This window comes from Myotis davidii, unplaced genomic scaffold (genome assembly GCF_000327345.1).
Source record: "Myotis davidii unplaced genomic scaffold, ASM32734v1 scaffold616, whole genome shotgun sequence".
In the NCBI taxonomy this organism is placed as follows: Eukaryota; Metazoa; Chordata; class Mammalia; order Chiroptera; family Vespertilionidae; genus Myotis; species Myotis davidii.
In genome coordinates this window covers 495,973-512,587 of record NW_006291965.1, presented here as the reverse complement: position 1 = coordinate 512,587, position 16,615 = coordinate 495,973, and the positions used below count along the sequence as shown (strand labels likewise).

General features: G+C 41.3%; 1 protein-coding gene across 1 annotated transcript in view; it reads left to right on the top strand.

Annotated features, from left to right (window-relative positions):
- The window catches only part of GDA (guanine deaminase), a 70,997-nt gene that overhangs the window by 45,744 nt on the left and 8,638 nt on the right, over window positions 1–16,615 (top strand). Inside the window, exons 5-10 of the mRNA XM_006765278.2 lie at window positions 478–583; window positions 2,207–2,234; window positions 3,972–4,079; window positions 6,679–6,786; window positions 8,544–8,641; window positions 10,969–11,036. Of these exons, the coding sequence (XP_006765341.1) occupies window positions 478–583; window positions 2,207–2,234; window positions 3,972–4,079; window positions 6,679–6,786; window positions 8,544–8,641; window positions 10,969–11,036 (516 nt within the window). The remainder of the gene's footprint in view (window positions 1–477; window positions 584–2,206; window positions 2,235–3,971; window positions 4,080–6,678; window positions 6,787–8,543; window positions 8,642–10,968; window positions 11,037–16,615) is intronic.

The window sequence follows — 16,615 nt, the reverse complement described above, 5'->3', positions numbered from 1 at the left end:
GGCAGAAAGATTTCTGTAAGATTCTTATGACAGGTGGAGACATTGTAAAAAAAAGTTAACATTGCCCAATATAGAGCCAACTTCCTAGCTGGTGTTACACGAGGGTCTGAGGCTGCCCTCTCTTTTTCCAGGCAATAAAATGGGAACAAGCATAGTTATGACTTGAGTAAAAATATAGACAAACTGTGTAAGCAAAGAAAAAAAACTGAGTAATAAGTAAAAACACCCAATTATTACCTGGCCAGCCTAGAAGTGGGAGTTGGGGAGGGGGTGGTTGAAATGATGGGTGGAAGAATATTTGCTACTTATAGAACATAGTGGGGTTTTGTTGTTGTTATTATTCTTAATGAATAGTCTTTCATATTCTCACCTATGTTTTCATAATGATTTTAATTTAAACATGTTTTAAAAGGCTCAGAGAAGGTACTGTGTAGGAAAGACACATGACTTTAGGTCCTTTTTCTGTGTGCCTCACAGATAAATTTGGGCAGCGGGCCTTTGTGGGCAAAGTCTGCATGGATATGAATGACACAGTTCCAGAATACAAGGAAACCACTGAGGAATCAATCAAGGAAACGGAGAGGTATGTTCATCTATATTTGTCTTGTGAGCGGTCCTTCTGCTGCACTGATGGAGTTGGAGATGGAGCGAGAAAACCTCTCTGAACCAGGCGGGATGTGGACATGTTACAGCGTGGGTTTGCCCAACTTTATGAAATTGATCTGGTCCTAAAAAAAACATCACATTCAATACTATTTTTGTATACCAAATTATATTTTAAAGCTTCTGGGAACTTGTGTGTGTTTTTTAAAATATATTTTTATTGATTGCCGAGAGGAAAGGAGAAATAGAAACAGCAGTGATGAGAGAGAATCATTGATTGGCTGCCTCCTGCAGAATCCGAGCCTGCAACCTGGGCATGTGCCCTGACCAGGAATTGAACTGTGACCTCCTGGTTCATAGGTCAATGCTCAACCACTGAGCCACACCAGCTGGGCAGGAACTTGTTACAGGAGTCCTAGGATAAGCCCCTTTGTAACATGAGGGGTTCTTTTTTTGAAGTAAATGATTTACACCCTTCCTCCATAGATCTGGTCTTCTCCTGTATGTTGGACTTGCTTTAAGTGTGTGTGTAGCCTGCTCCTTAAGTTACAGTTGACTCTTGAGCAACACGGGTTTGAACTCTTTATCTTACATTGGCATATTCTACTGATCCTATAGGTACTTTTTCTACTTTTCTTTAATGGCTTTTTCAAGGTGCCTTGAGGATTTGACAAGGAATTGTGTTGTATGACACTCAACACCCAAGAGCTATACATAGAAGAAATTTCTTTAGATTTAAATCTTCCCCAGACCAAACATATCCCCATGCAAATTTTAGAACTCCAACTTTTCTTGATTCCCCAGACCTCCTTCACCTACAGTGTGTCCTCTGAAAAGGGAGGCTCGGGAGCTGCTACCTGCCCCAGAGAAAAGGAAGCGTGCACCTTCGCCTTAGCATTGGCCATCAGCTCAACTTTTCTATGAATGTGTGTTTGTGGTCATAGTAAACCTTAATTCACATTTTATTCTGAAACAAAGGAAAAAGGACTTCCAGAAGACAGGAAGCTTAGCTAATAAATATTCCCAGCCAGGGCAGAATTAATCATTTTATGGGTCATGCAAATACCACCATCCCTGCAGATACAATTGGTAAGACCGCCACCCCCATCACCACCCATTTCATAACCTTTGTCTTCTACCTTACTCCAGAATCCCAGTGGAAATTAAGGGTGATTTAGTGTGAGCAAGAAGCTTCCACTTTAGGGAAATTAGGAGTAGAGAGCCCCATAGCTTCTAAATGTTTCCAGATGCATAGGATTTAGGGACTCTAACATCCCTGTAGCATCACATTTTGCAATAGTCCCCCACCCCAAACTAAAGCTGGTAGAATGGCTTGAGTGTCATGGGAATGAATACTCATGAACAGCCCAGTTGACGTTAGATGATAAAATTGCATTTCTCTGTGACTTTGCACTCCATCTCTGCAAACGAGAAAGCAGAGTAATTACTACTTGTTCATCGTTAATTAGTGTGGTGAAACGTGTGCAGTGCTAGAGTGTTTGCATGGAAAATGGGACATGGAAATTTCGTGTTTACCTCTTTTTTAAAATTTTTTTTGAAAATGCCTACATTTTCTAACTTCCCATTTGTTGCCTTATTTCAGATTCGTGTCAGAAATGCTCCAAAGGAACGTAAGTAAACTTGTTCTCAGCTTGTATTTTGATTGCCTTGGTCTCAGTCGTAGGATTCATTATTAAGTTGTCCGGCAGAGAATGATCTGTGTGCATTTGGCTTATCCCCATGCATGCAGAAGTACTTTCCTAGAACCTCAAGTTGTTTTCACAGAGGACCTGTCAACTCAGCTCAGTGAGGTCAGGCATTTTTTGCTCTCTTGGTGGTTTTCTCTTCCTCCCCTTTGGGACCGTCTCATTTCACTGGGCTGATATGTGGGAAGGTGGGGTGGGCTGCATGGCTGTGGACAGATTGGTGGCAACTGGAAATTGAAGCGCGATGTTTGCTAGCTATGCTGATATTGGCTGTGGCCTGTAGATCTGATCTGAAACATAGGTGGTGTCCAGCCCAGATGCCCCTGCCACAGGCTGCCTTGGCCCACATATGTATGTGTGGCTTGTCACATGGCCTGCGGGCACTCAGCCAGGCACTCCCTTTTGCAGGCCCTGGGGTTGGTGAGCCTAGGGAGGCAGTGCTGTTTTTTGCCTCCATCCCCAGCAGGCTGGCTCATGGTTCCCTGGTGCCATCTCTTTTTTTTTTTTTGTGAAGATGAAAAACACTTTTTTTATTTTTTTTTATTTTTTTTAAATTTAAATCTTTATTGTTCAGATTATTACATTTGTTCCTCTTTTTTCCCCCATATTTGGCTTATCCCCATGCATGCAGAAGTACTTTCCTAGAACCTCAAGTTGTTTTCACAGAGGACCTGTCAACTCAGCTCAGTGAGGTCAGGCATTTTTTGCTCTCTTGGTGGTTTTCTCTTCCTCCCCTTTGGGACCGTCTCATTTCACTGGGCTGATCTGTGGGAAGGTGGGGTGGGCTGCATGGCTGTGGACAGATTGGTGGCAACTGGAAATTGAAGCGCGATGTTTGCTAGCTATGCTGATATTGGCTGTGGCCTGTAGATCTGATCTGAAACATAGGTGGTGTCCAGCCCAGATGCCCCTGCCACAGGCTGCCTTGGCCCACATATGTATGTGTGGCTTGTCACATGGCCTGCGGGCACTCAGCCAGGCACTCCCTTTTGCAGGCCCTGGGGTTGGTGAGCCTAGGGAGGCAGTGCTGTTTTTTGCCTCCATCCCCAGCAGGCTGGCTCATGGTTCCCTGGTGCCATCTCTTAAATTGCCAGACCCTTCCCTTCCCATCTTTTGAGGTCTGATTGGGAACCACAGTGAACCTTGGAATTTCTTTCCATCTAACCTTGGGGGACTTAGGTGGACTCTTGTGGGTCCTTATTCTCTCCATCCCTCTATAAGTTCTTTCCTGCTCAGACCCTCACTTCGGGTGACATCGGAGCCAGTTCTACTATGGAACAGTTCTTGGGGATGCCATGGCCAGCACTGCCTCCCTGCTAGTCTCCCAGATCTCTCCTTTAAAAGTTCTCCCTGTGCCTCTCATTTCTCTTGATGGAGGCCACCAGTGCAGCCTCGGCGGAGCCCTGCGGTGGATGTGGACCAGGGGTGGCTGTCATTTGGGACAAGCTCTTCTTCCATTGAACTGGGTGCCACAGAATATACTCTCCTTTGTCCTCAGCCATGAGCCATTTCCATGAAACCCAGCACTTCCACCCACTCCTAGAAAGAACTGTCCCCAAATATCAAGACATAAATGACCCAGATGTAAGATATGCATTCAGGGTATGCTACACATCCAGGGTATCAACATTTTCCTTATCCACTTGTTTTCACTATTTCCAGTATTCTAGAGTGAAGCCCATAGTGACACCACGCTTTGCCCTCTCCTGCTCTGAGACGATGCTGGCCGATCTTGGAAACATCGCGAAGACCCGCGATCTGCACATTCAGGTGGGTATTTTTCTCTTGCTTGTGCTTCTGCCAGACCTGCGAGGCTTCTCGTTATCCTGCATTCTGGCAGTAATCTCTAATTCTACTGAGATCTACAGGTGTAGCATTATGGGACAGGGAAGGTCCTTACAGACGTCACCCAAAGCCAATTCTTTAACTTTTCAGCTAAAAAACCGGAAGTTCCTTTTCCTGTCAATCATCTCTGATCAGGCTTGCGGAGATGAGGCTATCACAAGTAATCCAGCAAGATCTAAGGCAGACTGGCTCCCTGTTGTCTGTAGGATACATCTACTGCATTTCTTTTCTGCTTCTCTTTCATTTGATGCTTTCTCAGCATTCGAGCCCTTCATTTTTGAAGGAGCCACCTATTATTTTAAAAGGAATAAGAGCCTCATTTCCACCTTACAAAATGCATTTTAAAGCCCCTTTGTTCCAAGTTTCTTAATTTAAAACCAGGAACAAAAAAAGTATATATTACTTTGTCATTAAGCAGGTGCAACTTAGGAATAAAACACGTTTTAAAGCTTCCAGCTGGGTTAAAATTAGAAGTTGGGAACATCCAAGCTTCATTATATACTGCACTAAAATTTCCCCTGGTAAGACTTGGCTATCTGATAACAAAGGGCAAGCCAGGAGAAAGGCAACACATTGATTCTTTATCATTTGTAGGGTGGAGGGTGGTGGTTGTTTTTTTGTGTGTGTGTGTGTTTTTAAAGATTTATCTTAATGGGTCTCATTCACCATTATCATCGTTCCCCATTCTCTTTCTGTTTGTTTGTGTGTGTGTGTGAAAGGGGGGGGTGGGTAGAGGGGAGAGGGGGGCTGAGGTGCAGCCTGGGATATTTCAATTTTTTATTTAATTCCACAGTTGTAGGGGTGGGAAATGTTTTTCCTCAACCTTCTTGGAGTTCCTGTTTGGGTTTGGAAACTAAATGCGAAGATAGATTAACAGGAGGAAAGCATGCAAATATATTTAATGTACGTTTTACATGACACAGGAGCCTTCATGGGAAATGAAAACCCAGAGAAATTATTAGACCTGAGTATTTTTGAACATTACAGGCTTGATGAAGAATGCACGGTTGTGGAGGAATAGGAGAGGTTCAGGGATATGACCTTAGGCAGCTTAGCAAGCTCTTCTTGTTCAGCTTCTTCTTGGCTCCCTTTGTCATTAGAGATAAAGGTGCTCTTTTCCCCCGGGTGTAGGGCAGGCACCTCTCACATGTGGGTGTTATGACCTGTTTCGGGGAAGGAAGGGTGAGAGAGGCACCAGAATGACCTTCTTGCTTCTGCCCTTATCAAACCCCTTTACCTTAATGTGGCATTTTTCAATATGCCAATATGACAGATTTTGTGCAGTAGATACTGAACCCCATCAACACACAGCAAAAGCAGGTATATCCTTGCGTGGGGTGTATGTCTGTAGGTAGGTGTATTTACTCAAATTTATCAAAATGACACAAATCATCTGGTTGTCCTTTCTTCTGGTGCCCATGCTTTTCTTCAGTGCTCTGGGCTTTCCTCAAGGCCAAGGACAGAGTTCATCCCATAGGTGGGAGACTGTTTTATAGAATATTGCTGGTTTTTTCTTTGATTTATTTGGCTATGGAGACATGGAAATGGCACTGCTTTTCTTGGAAGTGGTAGCTTGCTCATGAGTTATTTCCCATAATATATACCTACCACCAGTTGGCCTGAAATGACTTCTGTGTTAGGCCAGGGGTGGGTGTGGTTCCACTTCCGTGTTTGTCTCTGAAACACTTCATCTGCTCTCCAGTTTTGTGGTGCCTGGAGAGAGGTTGGTGTGGGAGCCGGGACTCACTTGTTTTGCTTGTGTGTGAGTCTTCACGGGCTCTTTCTAGGTGACTGCAGGATTGTCTAGCCCAGTTGTTTTCAAATTGTTTTCTGCAGAAGAACTCATTCTGGAAGCCAAAAAAAGGGGACAGAATGGAGACAGATTCTCAGAGTCCCAATCCTGCTTCATTCTGAGAGGCAACTTGTTTATGCCTTTTACATCCTGGATTCCTATGAATTTTTATCAAAATAACATGGCCAAAGCTAAAAGAAGTTGGAAAATTGCTTATCCAGCCAAACCCTTTTATTTGAGAGATGAGGAAATGGAGACCTAAATAAAAGAACCGACTCACCCTCAGACCCATGAGTAGGGTCCGAACTTGGCCTAAAATTCAGCTCTCTTTATTCAAATCCAGTTTTCTTATGAGTGAAAGACGCCGTCTGTCCTGTTGATGGCCTCTTTTCTTAAAGGACAACAGCAGAAGAAATAGGTGGCCACAAAGAGCTAGGCTGTTAACTTTCTTTAAGGAACACTTTTTATTTTTGTTTGTTCTTACTATAGTTTGGAATTTGAAAAGACCTTATTGAAACATTACATGGGTGAGAATATTATATGCTTGTGTAATTACATATTCATAGTTTCTTTGTCATGTGACTGCTTTAAATGAATGTGCAGTCTTCAGTGTCTCTCTATGTGGCCCCTCACATAGACAAGTAGAAACCACCCATACATTTTGGGGTAGGACGTATAATTTCTAGTGGCATTTTACCTTAAAAATTGAAAATATTATTTTTTCTCTCGTAGAGCCATATAAGTGAAAATCTTGATGAAGTTGAAGCTGTGAAACAGTTATTCCCCAGTTATAAAAACTATACAGATGTGTATGATAAAAACAATCTTCTAACAAATAAGGTAAATTGCATCTCATGACATAATCTGTATCAAAGAGGGCATATATATCTGAATTCTGAGATCTCAGTAGTGCTCTTCAGACTTCTATGACATGTGCATTTCCCAGACTAAAGCTTAGAGTGTGCATGTGTGTGTGTGTGTGTGTGTGTGTGTGTGTGTGTGTACGTAGTTAAAAATGGGCCTGAACTCTCATCCTGGTAAATAAGTCTAAAGGCTTCACTGAGGGTGGGAATGCCATTTAGTCCAAGGACATTTTGTCAGTGTTTATTAGAATGTAGCTGTACATTTCTTTGAGTTAGAAGACCGTATCTAAGGATCCATTCTGCAAGAAATATGATTAGGAATGTTAATTACATATGAAAATTAAAAAATGGTTCTCATGGGTACTTGTTTAAATGATAGAATTTACATAATTATAATTTTACCCAACGTTCACAAAGAATGAGGCATACAGGCTTACAAGATGGATGTCTGTGTGTATACGTGTGGGTGCATGCTCACCTAGAAAAACTGCATGGAAGACACATATCGAACGTTAAAGGTTATTCTTCCTGAGGGAGAAACAGAAGGACTTTCTTTGTATTTTTAAACACCTTGAGATTGCTTTTATGAGTGTGCATTGTTTTCATAATTAAACCATTTTAAGTTCATTAAAATTAATGTGAGTGAGCAGAGACCTCATTAGAACAAGACACCCCTTGGCCGTGGCCTTAGCTATGGCAGCAACTAAATTCTTAGGGACTTGGTGAATGGAGATGTGGCTGTGACTAATTTGAAAGGCTAATATTCTGCATAAATCTTATACATGCTGAACCTTAATCTTCATCCTCCATAACATATATTTCCATATGATTAATACATTAACCTTCAATTTGCATGTTTCTTTGCTTTGCACAGAGGTTATGAAAATTATATTTTAATAATAATTATGTGGCCACCCAACCATGCCTCCTAAAGAAGAAAGCTAATCAGATACAGGTTTTGTACTGAGGACAAAGGAATTTTGAAAGAGTAAAGCCTTATTCAGGAAAACCCACCAATATTACCAAGCCTGAAAATGAAGAGAAGTCTCTTATGTGTGCAGTGCCTGCTTTCTTGGATCAATTTTACCTTCTGAATTCATGCGTATAAGATATTACATTTCTTAATTTTTAGGAAAATGTAAAATAGGTGATGAAATAACGAAAGTGTGTTCGGTTATGTGTCAAGTCCATTATTCCTATATCTAACTTGGGGCAGAATTAAAGAACAACTCCTTCCTGGATCACTCCCCTAGCTACCGTGTGCTGAGAAAGGAAAGCTCACTTCTAGAAAGCACTGATTAGAATAGGAACAAACACAGCCGCACCAGACACCTACTAGATTTAGAAAAGAAAGTAACTTGGTTATTTTCTAAAGTGGAGATGAAGGAATCACAATATCTTCAAACTGGATGGGTGTTCTATGTTGTAGATGACCTGGATCAATCCTCCTTATTTTATTGATTTAAAAAAGAAAAGAAAAGAAAGAATATGATGATAAGATCTACACATGTGCTGAAACCTTTGTAATCTATTGTCTTGACATGTACTGAGTGATTTTATACAGACAGGTAATCATAAATGTTCTTGTGAAGATGCTTACAGACATCTTCATGCACACGCGAGCAGGTCCAGATGTCACAGCTTCTCTCTGTGCCTATACTGTCTTGTTGTGAGTGAGGACTAGCTGAAGCATTTTTAAGCGGTAAACTCCACACAGGACACTCTTCTCTCCAGACAGTGATGGCACATGGCTGCTACCTTTCCGCAGAAGAACTGGATGTTTTCAGGGAACGAGGAGCATCGATCGCACATTGTCCCAATTCTAACTTATCGTAAGTAGGCAATGATTGGTTGATAAATTACGAACATTTGGGTTGCAAAACAGCAGCCTTTGTTTTCTGAGTCATCCCTTCAGTATCTCCCTTCTCTAGTTATGTTTGATTGGGGCGGGAGCTAGATAGACGGGCGCGTACCTTTGCGTCTGAAGAGAAAGAAAGCACTTAACAGGGCATTTTTTGCAGAGTATGTATTTGAAGAGCACCACATCTCTTAAAATTTCTGAGTTTGTGCAAAAGAGGAAAGTGGAAATGCAACAGAAAGAGTTCAGAACCAACAGTATTCAGAACTTCCAGCAGGGCCCGAAAGGGCACATACTCCAGCAGGTGTTCCAGGGAGAGGTGCTCACTTCCCATTGCTTTGTGTTGTGCAAACTACCAGAAACACACACTAGTAGAAATGACGCAGTGCTCCTGGAAATCCACACCCTACATACGGTGTATGTCACCTGCTGGATCAGATAGGATGCCAGTTCATGTGAGAGCGTCCTTGCCCTTTATAGTTCACCAGAATACAAAAGCTTTATTTATAACTGGTTTTTAACATTTTGGAAGGTTATATATTCACAGGTTAATCGGATGAAAGTTATGGACTGTATATTCAGGGAAAAAAGTCCAGAGATATAAACATGCTGCACCTGATTTCAGGGAATTCATAGATCCCAGGATGCTGACCCATGGATTCTAGGTTAAGAATTCATGTACCAGGATTAAATACAGGCAGGCGCTCTCTTTCCTGGTATTAGTCACCCAGAACAGAGCTGCTTCCTCTTAGAGGAAGGCTGGGGTGGATCACTCATATATTCATTCAACACATTTATTTAGCTTTTCGAGGGTTACTTTGTGTTCTCTTGATTTGAATTCTTGCAGAAGTAGACCATGAGACGAGGATTCATGTACAAGTAACTTATTGGGGAGGTGATCTCAGGAAACACCTTTAGGGGGGTAAGACAGAGAAGGGAAGGAGGTCAGGAAAGTGCATCATTAACCGAGTTACCAGCATGGGCTCCTGGAGTCTAATCCTTCTGGAAATCCCAGGAAGTCAGTGTCCAAAGCAGACCTCCAAGTCATTCTGCACAAGGGGTGGGGGACCTGGTTATACCCAAACACCCACCAGTCATTATTGGGTGATTGCTGGGTGGGATGAAGAGGCATTGATTCCCTGGAGCTTCTGACCTTCCCCAAACCGGGGCGGAGCAGGCTCTACTGGCTGAAGAGAGCCCTCAGCAAAGAGTTGGAGGTGTCAGCAGTTAGAAGTCTAGGGACCTTGTAAACGAAAAACCTATGTCAGTGGCAGCATGGGAAGGCACAAGATACACAGCGACTTATTTCTAGAGTGTTCTGAGAGGTTCTAGAGGCTTCCAGTTTTGAGACATTGAGTGGTAACGCATGACAGGGAATTCTGCCCATATACAGCTTAGTGATCATAATTAGTGATCATAATCTGATCTAGTAGCCAGATAGGGGAAAGGTTTAACACCCTTTCCATTAATTACACAACATCTAAACTAAAACGTGATCCAAATGAAGGTTTAAAGTTCTTTATGGATACATTTCAGTTTACATGGCCACTGTTATTCTTTCTCCAACAACTTTGAGAGTTTTATGGCGTGTACATTGGGGCTTTGAGAATTATAATCATGTGTGTCTTTGAGCAGACCACTTTGACCTTTGCATCTTCTCAGACTTCTAAGGATCGCTTTAGTTTTCCTTCGTTTTTTTTCAGAAAGGCGCATATCTAGTAAGCTCAGGGCCACGAGGTCCAGACTTCAGCACAGGAACCACCTCTCCTAGTTTCTGCTTCCTCAGTGGCCTCATTTGAACTGGCAGGCCTGGACTCACCCCCCTGCATGCCCTTTTCCAGTTATACTCCCTTTCTTTGATCTTAAAAGTCACTACTTATTCAGGGTCACAAATTATCTGAGACCGAGAGGAAAGACAAAGCTTTATCATTTCTACTTCCTAACATAGGAGGATGGGTTGGTTAAAAAAAATATTAAAGACCGGTAAGACTTTTGGACTAATTGCCAGATTTAATTTCTTCATTTACTTTTCCTTGCAAACAACCTCCCGCTTCCTGTTTTTGCTCTTGCTTCTTTGTACCCTCCTGAGATTAACCTCTGTGCCAGGAGTTCAGCTCCTTTGTGGTCTGTTTTTACTCCAGGACTCAGATGTTCTGATCTGACGCATGTGTGTGTGTCAGCATTAGCGCCGATGTGACGGAGAATACAAGTGTCAGTGACATCTCCATCACTACTGTTAGGGTGCTTCTCTTGTTGGGCCCACATCGGTGTCCTGGTTCTGACAGTCTCCTCTCTCTGCAGGCTCAGCAGCGGCTTACTCAATGTGCTAGAAGTGCTGAAACATGAAGTGAAAATAGGGCTGGGCACAGGTTAGTAGTGCACCATTTGGGGCCATGGCTACCTGGTTGCTTAAGTGCATAACGTTCCAATGGGACTAATTTTCAGGTTGCATTTCCATGTTAAAAAATTAGTTTTATTTTTCTGGTAACAATATCTTGAGCTAATAAAATAGTGAGATTGGAAGCAGTAAGAAGATATATGCAAAGGAAGACGTTTGGATATCACTAAGCTTCTGAAAGCTATTCTCTGCATTTATTATCAGAGGCTCTCAAGCAAGCATGTCAAACTCGTGGCCTATGGCCCGCATGCCTCATTTATTTGGCCCCTATTAGCCTTTGAGTTTGGCATGCTTGCTCTAAAGGATAGGTCCTTCTCTAGTGTTTTAGAGATTCATTTAAAGAAGTCCTTGATTTTTTTCTTTTGTTTTGTCCTTCTGGCAAGGCTTTAATAGTTTGGATTTGTATGTTTTTAGTTTTCAATAAATGTGCCATCGCAAATACTGTCTCAAAAGAAAATTATTTGGCCTTGCCATAGCAAGCACAGACTCAATTTATGCCAGCGTCGAGCACTCTGAGTTACAGAACTTGCTTTCCTTGTAAGCAGTGTTTAACAAAATGAGATTCCATTCCCACGGGCAGTCTGATGCTTGCTGGGCTGAAGGATGTTCTCAATGGCTGATAAATTAAGGATGCCTCTTTTTAAATGATTTTTTCCCTGAATTTGTGTAGTGTTACTAACTCTGAAAGGATGCGTCAGACCCAAATGTCTAGGCGTATCAACTGTGAACCTTTTACTATTGTGTGTGAATGAACTAAATTTTTTTAAAATATTTTTTTATTGATTTCAGAGAGGAAGAAAGGGGGAGAGATAGAAACATCAATGATGATAGAGAATCATTGATTGGCTGCCTCCTGCACACCCCCTACTGGCATTGAGCCTGCAACAGGGCATGTGCCCTTGATTGGAATTGAACCCGGGACCCTTCAGATCACAGGTCAACGCTCGCTCTATCTGCTGAGCCAAACCAGCTAGGACATAAATTTCTTTTTAAGTGGGTGTAGGGCACAAGGACTTATTTTCCATTCTTGATGCACTTGTCCTCCTGATATTCAAGAGCATGTTTGCTTGGTGACAATGTTAGTCTGGAAAAGCTCAAGTCTCAGTTAACTTTATACCAAGCAATTCCTTGGTAAGACACACAATAACACAAAGAGATTTATTACTATTTTTAAGTAGGTATGCTAATGTAGAAGTTTTCCTTAATTTTATATAAATTAAAAAGAATTTTTTTAAAAAAAAATTCTAATTTAAGCCTTGAATCACTGAGATTGTGTAATACCTGGATATAGTCACAGATGCCAAGGCAGGAAACTGGCTGTTTTCCTTAACAGAAAAGCTTTAATAGATAAGGAAAAAATGTCCAAGAGTTTCTGTTACATAGTATAGTCAATTAATTAAAAATTTAGCGGACATGCAAAATAAGATAGGTATTTGCTTTCAAATTTCCTGGGAGTTTGGTCTCTATGAGTTAAATTCATCACCTAACTTCTAGTTCTTGGCTTTTGATTGTGTAGCAATAGCTTAAAACAATTAGGTAAAGCTCTCACTGTCACTTATTAGCTGTAAAACATTGAACAAATTAATGTTCTAAGGCTTCAATTTCTAATTTCTGTAATAATAACAATCATAATGATATCTATCTTATAAGCTTATTTTGAGGCTTAAATGAAAAAAATCTGACACATACTAGTCAATAAAGATTGGCTTACAAGTGAAAGAGCAATGTTGGTATATTGACCAAATGTTTGCTTAAGTATGATGTATTTTCTTATTAAGTTGGAGAATGCATTTCACATCATCTCTGCTGTGGTAGCCACCCTATGCTCCACTACTTCCTAAACATGACCTTTGTGTATGAATTTGCACTTCATTTGTAAACTTTAGAAGATTATTTAAACTGATATCATTGACAGAGATCAGTTTCAAAAGCAGGTCATTCACTGTATCTGTATCAAGTGTAGGTAGGTCCTGACTTGCTCCATATTAAGAGGAAACCCACCAGAAGCTTCATGAACATATTGCAAAGCAAGAGAAAATGGTATCAAAAAGAATAAAAGGATGAGCATATTTCTGCAAATGATTTACTTCAGGATCCAGAAGAAAATTTCAGAACATTACCATCATCCTTGGAGTACAAGAAGACATGGCACTATGAAAAGACCACAAGTTGTAATGGAAAAGGAAATTTTTAAAATGAAAGAAGAAAACTGAAAAGAAAAAGAAAAGAATAAGAAGCATGTAGACTCTCATACACAGCTGGAGGGAGGGTGAATGCGCAACCACTTTGGAGAACTCTTTGGCAGTTTCTTATAAAGTTAAATATAAATCCACATATGACCTAGTCATTCCATTTTGGAATTTACACTAGAGACATGAACACGTATATTTGCAAAAAGAGTTGTACAAGAATGTTTATACCACTTTATTCATAACAGCCTATCCTCCATAAAGTCCCTCCTTCAATTTAAGGCAAAACCTAAAACACCCTGAGGTGTGTTTTGTATTCTCTCCCTCTCCCAGTATCTCAATAAATTAAATCCTTTGACCGCTAACTCCCCTGCATCATCATTATCTCCTCACTACTGAACCATTCCTAACAGCACACACATATTCCCTAGTATCTTCTAAGCAATGAAATGAAAACACACACACACACACACACACACACACACACACACACACACACAGAACATACCATTTTCTAAGCACTCTTCCATTCCTCCACCCACTCCAGGCTGGCTTTTTGCCACACCATCCATGGTCATGATCCTTGTCTTTTCTCCCTTGAGCTATTACTCCTGTGATCTCTTGCTGCCAACTCCAAAGGACACCACTCTGCCCTTATTATACTGGGTTTCTGAGCAGTATTTGCCATTGTTGACCACTCTCTCTTTTGCCCAAACAGTCCTATATTGAATTCAGTGGAACTGCACTGTTCTCATTACCCTTCTTCCTCTCTCACCAGCCCTGTATCTTCTCTGAAGGCCCTTTCTCCTCTCCCTGGCCACTCAAGGCTCGGTCCTAGGCTGCCTCCCCTTTTGACTTTATGCTTTCTTCCTAAGAGATTTCATTCACAACTATGGCTTTCCATGATTACATGTGTGTAAATCACTCAGATTTTTATATCCAGCTCAGATTTCTCTTTGAATTCCAAACCTGTATTTTCAATTGCTTAGTTTCTCCTTCCTCTTTGACCCCCTCCCCATAGATCCTCCACAGTTCATTATATCCCAAATCACATTTAAGCCTGGTTATTTTAAATGGCTCTCCTTTTCAGAGAATTCGGTTTCTCCAAGTGGAAACTTGGGCACTGTCTTTGAGACCTCCTTCTCCCTTACCTTTCCCCCATGTCTAAGCCAGTACAATGTCTTACCTCATGACTCCTTTACAGCCCCTGAATCTATACTCTTTTTCCACATCAGCCACCAACCCCTAATGCAAACTACCATCATTTCTGGCCTGAACTTTTGCACTAGCTTCCTAATCCATCTCATTCATCCTGGGCTAATCCAGCCTTCTCTTTTCAAAAGAATCTCAATGAAAAATCTGGCCATTTTACCCCCTCCTTCTTCCCACCCTTCAGAGAGATTTTGCATGTGCAAACCATGTTACAAGGCGACAAAACTCTGCACATTTGACACCCATCCATCTCCCAGCCTCTTCTCCCAACACTCTGACCTCCCTAAATGGGCTATCTTTAAATTCCCTTTATGAATCTCACTACCTTTTACCAAAACAATCTTTGTGCATTCTGTTCCTCTGCCTGGAATGCCCTTTATACCTCTGTTTACATGGCTGAGTTCTTCTCATTCCTGTATTAGTCTAAATGCTGTTACCCGAAAGAGGTCTTCTCTGACCATGTCTGTCTAAATGGGCTTTCCACCTCCATCTTCTCTGTCACTAACTGAACACAATTTATAGTTAATACTTGTTTGTTTATTTGTCTCTTTTCTTCCTCCTCCACTAGCTGGTCAGCTCATATGGAGCCCATCAGTTTTATTTATGAGTACTTATTCTCATAGAAGATGCTCAGTAAAGTGACTGTCAATAAATGAATGAATGCATAAGAAGTTAATACACACATATAAAATATTTTCCTTTTATCTTTTCATTGCCCTCTGGCTCAAATTTTTACTCTTTTTTCCCCATTTTTTTTATTATTAGTTAAGGTATTACAAATGTGTCCTTATCCTCCCCCCCATTAACCCTCAACCTCCCCCCGCACACACACTCATGCTCCCATCCCCCTGTTGTCCATGTCCATTGGTTTGGCTTATATACATGTATACAAGTCCTTCGGTTGATCTCTTCCCCTTACCCCCGCCCTCCCCTACTTCCCTTCTGGGGATTGATAGCCTGATCGCTTTTAATCCACTCATCTGCTGATGGGCACTTAGGCTGTTTCCAAATCTTAGCTATGGTGAATTGTGCTGCTATGATCATAGGGGTGCATATATCCTTTCTGATTGGCGTTTCTGGTTTCTTGGGATATATTCCTAGTAGTGGGATCACTGGGTCAAATGGGAGTTCCATTTTTAGTCTTCTGAGGTAGCTCCATACTGTTCTCCACAGTGGCTGCACCAGTCTGCATTCCCACCAGCAGTGCAGAAGGGTTCCTTTTTCTCCGCATCAAATTTTTACTCTTGTATGGTTTGTTTAGTCTTCTTGTAAATACTGTGTCCTTATGCTGACTCTGGTAAACAAATAACAATGCCATTCTTTATCATGATCATAGAGAGGCATGGGCTGGGAATAGGTTTCTGAGAAAATGCATCCATTTTTCTCTACCACTTCCCCATGCAGTTTCTACCCTTAAGTCCTCATTCCCTAGCACTTATGTTACTCAATTGAATTTTTCCAGCAACTGTCAACATAGAAGGTATTATTTCTATTTTCTGAGAAAATTGAGGTTCACAGGTACTAAGTAACTGAACAAAGGTCAACAAAACAAAAAAGTTCCAGATCCACAGTCTAAAACCAGGTCTGCAAAATGTGATGTTCAGTATCTCTCTTCTCACGCCATCACACTGCCTCTCATTATATGATAAAGTGGGGATTCTACCTGCACTAATGTGTTGCAGGGAGGAGAAGCAACTGAGCTCACCCAGCTGGGCAGAGATCAGGAAGTTACTATCACAATGGAAATCCCTGGAAGAAAAGTTTGACTAAAATACCACGGTTTTGTAGTCCAGGGTTTCTTTTTTGATCTGTACAATATTGTTCCTCTGTTGGAACTTTATTAACATAACAACCAGAAGAGTATAGGATGATTAAGTCATCCTGTAAGGCAGCAACATAATAAAACAGCTCTCAAAATTTTCTCAATAAATTGCTTTCTAAATCCAATGATGGGCGTTTTATAAGAGAAAATGAGAGACACTTGAAGACACAGAGGGAAGACACAGATGAAGTTGGAGCCAGGTATTAGAGTTACACTGCCACAAGCCAAGGGCTGCCAGGAGCCGCCAGAAACTGAGGGAAGCAAGGGAAGATTCTTCCGGGAGCCTTTATAGAGACAGTGGCCTGTGAACACTGATTTAAGACTTCT